The sequence below is a fragment of the Syngnathus typhle genome, linkage group LG6 (genome assembly GCF_033458585.1).
Source record: "Syngnathus typhle isolate RoL2023-S1 ecotype Sweden linkage group LG6, RoL_Styp_1.0, whole genome shotgun sequence".
In the NCBI taxonomy this organism is placed as follows: domain Eukaryota; kingdom Metazoa; phylum Chordata; class Actinopteri; order Syngnathiformes; family Syngnathidae; genus Syngnathus; species Syngnathus typhle.
This window is the reverse complement of record NC_083743.1, coordinates 10,369,914-10,379,686: the sequence shown is the minus strand read 5'-3', so window position 1 is coordinate 10,379,686 and position 9,773 is coordinate 10,369,914. Positions and strand designations below refer to the sequence as shown.

Here is a 9,773-nt window from a genome sequence, read left to right as displayed (position 1 = left end):
CTCGCTGATCGCTGATAGACGTGGAATGCTTGGCTGGTTTATGCACCAGTATGAGCCTAAGGACACCTGCGGTGAAGATGATACGGAACAATCGTGGTAAGTACAGTCACTCAGATTTTATCTCGATGACTTCTTGTGATGTAATTAATAATAAAAAAAAAAAAAACACATCAGCAATAAAAGCATTTATTTGTATTGCTGTTTATGAACCTTTATTAATGGTAGAAAAACTACTTCACTGATTGCTGGTGCACGTGTGCAGTGCAATGAGCTTGTGTTTAGCAGATTTACACCTCAGAACAGGGAAATCCCTTGTTTTCACACACAAAGCAACAGCATACAAAAAGAGAGGAAGAAAAAAACATCTGAACGTTTCATTTCACAAATTCAGTGTGCGGCGGCAACACAATCCCTGCCTCCAACGCCCCCCCCCAAAAAACATTTTTTTTTGGCTGGCACTATAGTATTGCATTTTTTTATTTGAATGGTTATCTTCTGGCTAAACAGGAATCAGATAACTTTTCTTTTTATTATTCTTTTTATTAAACTCAATCATCGCTGGTAACTGGAGCATTCTAATATTTCACAGGTTACAACCAGCCAAGTGATCCATTCAACAAATAACTAAGTGGCCCAATGGAAATATTTCTGCTTATCTAAAATTCACATTTTGTAGAAGGCCTACAAATACAGTATACTGTGCAGCCTTATTAGACTGACGGCATCTTCAGAAAAACAAAACAACTTTATAAAGTGCAATGCTAATTTGAGCAGGTTAAAAAACCTTTTTACATTCATTCAGAAGTTTAATTCCTGAAGCAAACACACAATGCCTTAAGTGTGGCATCCAATAACGATTTCCTAATAACCAGAACAGCTACATAAACTGATGGCATAACAGGTGCTAACATATAGCAAATGACAGAATAAAAGATGTTGCTTGCTGAGATTTAGAATATTCTTCATATTAATCAGCGGGCTCTATTTAAGGATGTGAAGGCTTAACTGGCAGTAATCAAGTCGGGTAATATGATTAGTTGAGCTCTTCTTTAGCCAATTGGTTTGGAACTAATTGCCCATTAGCTGTTAATGAAATATAACAGAAAAATTTAACATGCTTTTCACATCACCGCTTTTGCCACTCTGGAGTGACTTGTACTATGAACTGGAAGCTTTGAAACAAAAATGTATCTGCTGTATTGAATTCACATCATTTGGTTGTGGAGCCTTTCAGGTGCACAACTTGTTAGAACAAAAATTCTGAGCAGATAACAGTAGCAACATATTTCTTGCAACAGAGCTGTGTAAAACGTGCAACTTTCTGAATGCCAACACTAGATAAACTTTCAGTGTAGCAGATGATCAAAGTACATTCAGGCACATTGAAGCTCTTAGCTACACCAATTTTCTACATAGGCTGTGGTTGCTAGGAGACTTTTGTGAAATTGTGACCCAGCTTGGTCAACCTGGAGCTCATCTCTAGGTTCAACTGGTTCTTGTCAAGCTACTCATGCGCAATGCAGTTTTCTTTGGCTCGTCTCAGTCTGGACAGGATGTGTTTCTTAGGAAACTTAAGAGTGGTGCACCCAAACTGACTGACACCTCCTGTGTCTCCAGGGAGTTTCTCACGTCTCTGCACCCAGCTTCGCCAGCCGGGCTTCCAACAGTACACACTGTCATAGAACCGGGAGCCGTTTTCTCCACCCAAAACATAAATCCTCCGTTTCCACCTGGCCACACCCCCGGCCGCAATCCTCCGAGGCAGGCCGGGGAAAACCACCGGGCTGGGGGCTCTGTCGCTAGCCCCGCCTGCGCCGGCACGCTGCTCTGCAGACACTGTAACGCCTCCTCCAGTCACCTCTCGATCCACACCAAATGCCCTGCCCTCCCTGAAAAACAGCACGCGGCCAGTGGCGTCTAAAGTCTCCAGATTGGTGTAGTTTCCATCCAAGAACTTGGTAGTATCCCTGATGTATCCGCCAATGGCACAGACTCCTCCTCGCACTGCTACACCTCCAGCGAGGCAGGTGGCGCCAGAGTCCAGAGCCACTCGAGTCCAGCAGTCTGTCAAGGTGTGATAAATAAGCACCCCTGAATGGACCACAGCCCGGTTTTGTTCAAGTGTGGTTCCGCCTAAAAGGTAGAGTCGTCCTCGCAGAGCTGCACAGGCGAAGGCACGCAGGGGGAGGGGTAACCGAGGACCCGGTGCCCACTTAAGTGTAGCCAGCTCCAGGGTCTCGCTGGAGTCCAACAGTGCTGAGCGATTGCTTCCCCCCAAAGCGAAGAGCGACTCGCCGCAGCCCAGCAGGCCCAACATACACCGAGGTAGGCCCATGGAAGGGCGTTCTGTCCAGCGGTCCAACACAGCGTCATATTCGTGCACAGCCGAAGACACAGAGCCCGAGCCCAGAATTCCTCCTGCTACAAACAGTCTTTCGCCCACAGCTGTGCAGCCGGGACTCACCAATGAGCCCAACGCTGCCAGCTTCTCCCACTTCCCTGTTCGCGGGTCAAAGCAGTCCACAGTGTAGTCGTATGCAAGTAATCTGGCATCTTCCCTCGGTGTCAAGTCCACACAAACTATTTTTTTCTCAAACATTCCTTCCCTCGGACGTAGGGGCCCTCCAAGACCCTCGCCGGCTGCGGCGGGACCCAATTCCTGGCTCAGTCTTCGACTCTCCTCCAGTGACAACAGTCCCGGACGCAGGTGGTGAAGCAGCGCTGGCATGTGGGCGTAGCGATCCAACGGTTGGTGCTCAGCCCAGCGCCTGGCTGCATCGTACACCTCCGCCTCAGAGTCTACTCCCAAACGGTCCGAACTCAGGAGGCTACCGAGGGTGCCGTGATCAAGGAGGAGGAAGTCTTTATGGCGGGATACACGAGGGAAGTGCTGGGCCACCAGCCTGAGGGAAGCGCGGAGCAACAGCTGGTCGTGGTGAGATCGAGCTAGAGAATACATCCCCAGACAGTTGTCCACTGACAGGTGCTCAAATAGAAACCTGGAGGGAATACATTCAGAAGAAGAAAATAACCTTTCACAGCGGTTCTTAACCTACTTGTCGTGACTCAAGATAGAGGCGATGCATCATTCCAGTAGACAGTGAATATATTGATGCTGAAATTTTTGCAGTTCAGTTCTTCCAACAAGAAAAAAAATCACTGACATTAAACCACAGATATGACTTCACCTGGAGCACAGGTCTTGCAGAGGCATGACCTGAAGGCGATTGGCGGCCACGAATAGGTCCTCAGCGGTTTCCAGAGACAGCCCGGCTTCCCCAGTGTACACAAACTGGATGACGGTCTCCATGACGGATGGTGTCACTTCCTCCAGCCGGATCTCGGTAAGGCGAGACTCCACCAGGGGACTGGTGAACATTGCCCTGAAGTACGGGCTTACGGCTGCTAGGAGCACCCTGAACAGGCCAACAGATTATCAAGTTAATTATCTTGAGCGGCACAAAAATAGCTACAGGTACATTCATGAGTGTAAGTTCAGTGTTTAAACAGAAATGACAAATGACATCTAATGAGTCGTGGCAGGTATACCTATGACACAGGAACTTTCTTCCCTCAACAACCAGGGTCACATCACACAACTGCTGAGCATCCAACAGCTGCTTCAATCCTGAAGATCCATAAAGACAGACACAGAGGGATGTCAGAACCACACTGAGCGGACAAGAAAGGTTGGTCGTAGAGGAAAGGATTAAACTGACTTGTCCTCAAGTCATGTCCTTGAAGGGTACCCCCTCTTTATTTGAGCCTGCCTCACCAAGAGTGATGTAGTCTCCCAGAGGAGTGGTGCTGTCATCGGGGAAGTCCTCCTCCTCTGAGTCACTGTCTGACAGAGGCTCCGCTCCTCCTCCGTCCCCATCCTGCCATGGCTGGGGGCGCCATGTGACTGTGCCCCCACGCACAGCATTCATCTGAAGTGCAGTAAACAAACAGCATGCAAATGTAATTGATTGCTGTGCAAGTTCATAATAGCTTTGGAGTAGACCATTCTAATAATAAAAGGTTCAGGGGGGCTAGCTATCAAATAAAGAGAGCAACGCATGATTTACATGGCACACTTTACATATCAACACTACCTTTGCTCTTCTTCTCGTTTCCACTTTGACGGCCGTTTGGGTCTCACAAATGTGAGGCAGGTTGCAGAGGGCTTGTTTGCACCCGAACACCCGTTGCACTGTCACAGACAGGACTGCACTGCTCCGGGCACAGCCGATAGGTTTCGTCTGGCCTGAGGTGAAGACTCGGTGGTTACACGCTGCTCTTCCAGCCACACTCACATCACCACACATACGAAAATTAGCAAACAGGAACAATTCACCTCCTGTTCATAACCCGTCCCGTCGTAACAGGTGATACTCCCCGTGATATGTGACTCAATTATGATGACATGCAAAGAAGTAGTTCGGGAAATTCGGACCAAGAAATCTGAACTGGGTTCTAGTCCAGCCAGCCGCACTTGTCATGTCAGACCGGATCACCGCAGCGCTTAGTTTCCGCTCACCTGATTGGCTGACCTTTGGCTCGTGACAATATCTTAGCTTTTTGTCCTTCGCTGTTAATAGTCCTGCACCTAGCCTCTAAGTATACTAATATAGATATATTTGTAAATGTCTAAACAGCTGTACACGCTATATTTACATAATGTTTGTACAAATAAATTACCAGGGAACAGTTGATGTACTGTCGAGTTCTGCTTCCGGAGTCGTGCTGCCTTATAGTACAGCTTCTGTGTAGTTGCAAACAGTACTCTTGTCTTTTCACAAGAGCGGATAGTTAGTTGCGAATTGCTTTCATATTCTTCGAACGCATTATTATGTCATAACCTTTATCACGTATGATTTTCCATTTTCCAATATCTTCCATACGGTATCGCGTGGTTATCAGTGCCAATTACGTGTGTTGTAGAAATTCCTATTACCATGAATGCACCAGCCGTCTTAAATCCAACATGGCGACTTACTTGGTCGCCTTTTCCTCTACTAGAAGCTTTGCAAAGTTGGTATTGTCGCCTGTAGTGCGACATTTCTCAACGCAAAGGGTGTGTTTTATAGTCCCCCGTCGCTTTTCTCATCGCAGCAGCTTGTATGAGCATGTTCGTGAGGGGTATAGTGACAAGCCTCAGTTGGACATGAGAGCGGTGTGTGAGCAGACCGACAAAGTCATAGCTAATGTAGAGAGCAGGAAAGGCGAGCTGCGCGGGGAAGATGTCAAGGAAATTGTAAGTGGCATAAAACCAGTCACATTATAGCGTTGTCTTCAATTTGATTTGTTGGCATGGGCGTTTGTTTTCTTTTAGGTGCGTGTGTGGCAGCAGCTCCAGGCAGTGCGAAGGGAAATTGCTGAGCTGGAACAGCAGAAGCAGCTTATTAGTGGAACTGTCAGAGCTTTAGTGGTCAGTACAGCAAAGTCATTACAGTATTCCGTATTGAAAAAAAAGTATGGTCTCAATAAGGTCCTGTATGATATTTAAAAATAATTATTGTTCTTGCTCTTATATTTGAATGCATATTTCTGTCTGTGCAAAAATACGTTCAGTGTGTTTCTACGGTGTTAACCAAGTTTGTAGCAAGTCACAAAGCTGCTTAAACTTTAGTCCAGAAACTTGATGATTAACAAACAGCGCCTCAACAGGTTGCAGTCAGTAGTACAGCCCAAATTGCCTCCATTTTTTTCTGAGAATCCTTTCCACAAATCATAATTTTTGGTCATCAGTTAAACATCTATGTGCCACGCCTGACTTAAATAAAGTAATATATATGCAGTCTTAACCTATACGTTCATGTGTGCATGCGTGTCTCTCTGCGATCAAAAGCCAGAGTCATGAATTTGACGAGTCATCTGTTCTTAGGCAAAACACAGAAAGAAAGCCCTCGCCAATGTAAGTCAAATGTTTACACTCAATAATTCTGTACAGATATTAAATGGAATCACTACCATTTGACTTTTGCTCCTAACATGTGTTCACCACACAGCTTTCAGAGTACAACCAGGCTCTGCTACGAGGTCGAGAGGTCCGTAAAAGACTCAACGATCTCTATCCCAAAGAGACTCAGCTGGATCAGGAACACTATAGCCGAGCACTCCGTCTACCCAACACCACACACCCTGATGTTGTGAGAATTCACTGAAAGGCAGATATGCGCAAGAGCTATTTTATTCTCTATGTGTAGCGTGATATTTCTAACATTTCAAATCTTTCCACAGCCCATTGGAGATGAGAGCCAAGCAAAGGTAGTGGAGCTGGTTGGGCAAAAACCTGGTGAGTGTTTTGAGCTGCTTCGATGAGTAAATACATGTACAGTGAAGTAAAAAGATTTTCTTTCTTTGTTGAAGAATTTGACTTCGAGCCCAGAGGCCATGTCGAACTGGGGGAGCAGTTGGGTGGCCTCATCCGGCAGAGGTGATGAAGATGACACTCTTATCGATCATAGTTTTCGTTTTTGATTGACCATGTGAATATGGATGTACTTTCCCAGACGCATACACTTATTTGAGTGCATATCTTTGCTCTGCTTCAGGCATCTCGCTCATGTCTCGGGTCACAGATCTTATTATCTGAGGGGGGCAGGGGCCAGACTTCAGATTGCACTCCAAAACTTTGCTCTCGACACACTGCAACGCCGTGTAAGCTGCTGAAAGATTAGATATTGGTAAAACAAATGTGTGGCATAAGTCTTTGTGTTTAATACTTGTAATATTCTTTTTTTTGTTTTTTTGCTCTGACAGGGCTTCATTCCCATGGTTGTACCTGACATGCTGAAGGGTGCAGTGTTTGTAAGTAGCAAAGTCTCCCATTTTTGGTTTCTGTGTTATTTGGACTGCATGACACAATCATTCATTTAAACATGCACACAATTTAGGCAAACAAAAACATCAGGTGAAAACACGTACATCACGTCAAGTAGAAGGAAGGCTGCTTCTCCAAAATCAAAATGGAATCAAACCCGAATTAATGGCGTTCAATACACGAATCAATTTGAGCTAGTTATTGATTGACATTGTCCAAGTAACACTTATTGAAAGAACCTCATTGATTGTCTTATCTGCAGGAGGGATGTGGCATGCAGCCCAACGCCCATCGGTCTCAGGTCTACTCACTGGACCCGGCTCGTTTCCCAGACCTAAACCTGGCTGGGACCGGAGAAGTCGGCGTGGCAGGTCTTCCCTACTGTTTTCTACAGATTTAATTTTCCTCCTACAACAAACTGAACATTATGGCACCACAGCACTGCTGCATAGATGCTCATTCCAGTTTTTGATTTGATGACACTTGTAAACAGGGTCCTTGAGATGCTAATTTTGCGCATGTGTGATAACTCTTTTCCCCAGGTTATTTCATGGATCACGCAGTTAATTTGAAAGATTTGCCTGTCAGGTATAAAGTGCCCTCTTACTTCCAGTGAAATTATGCTATTTGAAGTATTTGTAGCTGACTTGCTGTCTTCTGACTGCTTCAGGACAGTGTGTAGCAGTACATGTTACAGAGCAGAGACAGACACAGGGAGAGAGACCTGGGGCCTCTACAGAGTTCATCACTTCAATAAGGTCAGTCGAGCATCAATTGGCTGCTACAGTAGTAACCTTTACGATCAAATTGCTGTAGAACGACAAATGAATAATACGTTTAAAATGGTGTCTTGTGTGTGTCTAGGTAGAAATGTTTGGCGTAACGGCAAATGAGACGGGGCAGGAGAGCACTGAGCTCCTCGAGGAGTTTGTCTCCTTGCAAAAAGAAATATTTTCTGCTCTGGAGCTACACTACAGGTCAGAAAAGGCACTCGATGAAATCCCGCACCATATTTCTGATCACAGATTTCTTCTCGTAATTATGAGAATGTTCCCCCCCCAGAGTGTTAGACATGCCAACACAGGAGTTGGGTCCTCCAGCATACAGAAAGTATGACATTGAAGCGTGGATGCCTGGAAGGAACAGTTATGGCGAGGTAAGTAATATATTCTTACCTCCATTATTGTTAATACTGTACATGTAATATTATTGTTTTACTGTTGTTTTTTATACAAGAAAACAATTACCTGAACAGAAATATTGCAAAATACAGAGTGATATTTCCCCATTTATTAGATTTCGTAGCATTGCAAGCAAGCTTTTGCAATGTGACAAAATTTCTTTTCAGATTTCTAGCGGGTCAAACTGTACTGACTATCAGAGCAGACGCCTCAACATCCTCTATGAGAGAGACGACGGCAGCTTGCAATACGCCCACACAGTAAGACTGCTGAGGAGACACTCTGGTATTTTTCCTGCTGTTTAAGCATTCAGCAAACCTGCTTGGTGTGTGTTTTGTCTTTAGGTGAATGCCACTGCACTTGCCATCCCCAGAACTATCATTGCCATTCTGGAGACTCACCAAACCAAAGTAAGATTATTCCAGTGTTACATACAATGATTTTAAGATTTCCTATTTTTGTCAAATGTCATGTCTATGCAAAGTTAATTGTTGTTTCAATATGTTATTACATGTTCTGTGCCCGTAGGAAGGATCAGTGCACGTCCCCAGAGCCTTGCAACCATATATGGGTCTTGAAATAATTGAAAAGCCAAAGTGCACTCCTCTGAAATACATTGGTCCCAACCAGCCCAGCCGCCGACCCAGGCCTTCTCCCACAATTACGTGACACCGCTGTTGCAAATAATGTGTGCAGTCACATTACAATTAATCTAAGTCATATTTAAAACTTATATATTTAATTTTTTTACAGCATTCCATGACCTCGCTTTTGGTTCGCTTTTCTGTGACCTGTGGTTCCTGCATGGATTGTATAGCCAGACTCATTGTCACTATACAATACATAATATAGTTAATCAATCATGATGCCACTCAGTCTGTGTTTGGCATGGTACCTTCCAGGACGGCATCATACTGCTTCGTTTTTTATTTTCACATTTATTATGATGAATGTTTTACATTTACTGTACTCGTGGTGGGTCGTGCATTTGGTACACAAGTCTTCAGTGGCCCATTAATGGAACTGACGTAATGCACCTTCACTACCACTATCATGTTTAACTTACAGATACTATTAGTCGGGTATGGAAAGGCAAAATGGCAGCACACAACTGTCGTGTGCATTATCTGAAGCAGTTCAAGATCAACTTTTAATATGCCATAAAACGTTTAAGAAAACATACTCACCAGAGATGTTGATTTTTTTTTCTTTCTCTTGTAATGTCTGCCGCTGTAGCAAGTATAGCGCTTACCAACCAATGACCAAAAATTGCTGACATCAATACTGAGCGTGAGTGATTTTGGATGCGATTGCTTAAAGAGATCCTGTACTTCCCGTTATTAATATTTATTTGACAGTAGTCAATAGAACTGATTATGAAGGCCCAAAGGTGGTTAAATTGACATTGGCACATAGCAGCTCAAATCTGATTGGAGGGGAAAAAAATCTAATTTATATCTAATGAGAACAGAGCAGTGCAGCCAAGAAAAGTTATGAAATGATAATAAATTTGGAAAAATATTAATACAATCTTGTGGTGCAAATATCACAGTAGTTTGTAAATGTAGGTCACATTTATTATTCAGGCCAGCAGAGAACTAACGTCTTGGCTTGTGTATTGTGTTCGTGAACAAGGTGCTGTAATACATCACAAAGGTATTGGGCGATGGTTGCAGTCTGCCTCTAGGGGGCGCTTTAGAGGTCAACACAGCATTGTAAATACTGTACTGGATTTACATCTCGATGCAATAAATCAAAACATGAAAAAATTTATGCCGTAGTCACAT

The 9,773-nt window shown here is 44.2% G+C and overlaps 2 protein-coding genes across 6 annotated transcripts; one reads left to right on the top strand and one right to left on the bottom strand.

Annotated features, from left to right (window-relative positions):
- Positions 1-172: 172 nt before the first annotated feature.
- On the bottom strand, positions 173-4,750 carry si:dkey-260j18.2 (uncharacterized protein LOC325231 homolog). 4 transcript variants are annotated; one of them, XM_061279961.1, is made up of 6 exons: positions 4,681-4,750; positions 4,095-4,246; positions 3,776-3,929; positions 3,550-3,628; positions 3,189-3,416; positions 173-2,999 (listed from the first exon to the last, which is right to left on the bottom strand). In XM_061279961.1, the coding sequence occupies exons 3-6, from the start codon at positions 3,927-3,929 to the stop codon at positions 1,505-1,507; spliced, it is 1,956 nt and encodes a 651-aa protein (XP_061135945.1). In that variant the 5' UTR covers positions 4,095-4,246; positions 4,681-4,750; the 3' UTR covers positions 173-1,504. The 4 variants fall into 4 exon arrangements, with proteins under 4 accessions (XP_061135945.1, XP_061135946.1, XP_061135944.1 ...); XM_061279962.1 differs by lacking the exon at positions 4,681-4,750 and adding an exon at positions 4,520-4,666; XM_061279960.1 differs by lacking the exon at positions 4,681-4,750 and adding an exon at positions 4,337-4,508.
- Positions 4,651-9,757, top strand: sars2 (seryl-tRNA synthetase 2, mitochondrial). 2 transcript variants are annotated; one of them, XM_061279965.1, is made up of 16 exons: positions 4,667-5,236; positions 5,315-5,410; positions 5,867-5,896; positions 5,991-6,131; positions 6,223-6,277; positions 6,352-6,418; positions 6,537-6,642; positions 6,745-6,792; positions 7,068-7,176; positions 7,348-7,393; positions 7,476-7,563; positions 7,670-7,782; positions 7,868-7,961; positions 8,154-8,246; positions 8,331-8,396; positions 8,515-9,757. In XM_061279965.1, exons 1-16 carry the CDS (start codon positions 4,853-4,855, stop codon positions 8,653-8,655), a joined length of 1,677 nt encoding a protein of 558 aa, XP_061135949.1. In that variant the 5' UTR covers positions 4,667-4,852; the 3' UTR covers positions 8,656-9,757. The 2 variants fall into 2 exon arrangements, with proteins under 2 accessions (XP_061135950.1, XP_061135949.1); XM_061279966.1 differs by lacking the exon at positions 5,867-5,896 and having other exon boundaries at positions 4,651-5,236.
- Positions 9,758-9,773: the final 16 nt, after the last annotated feature.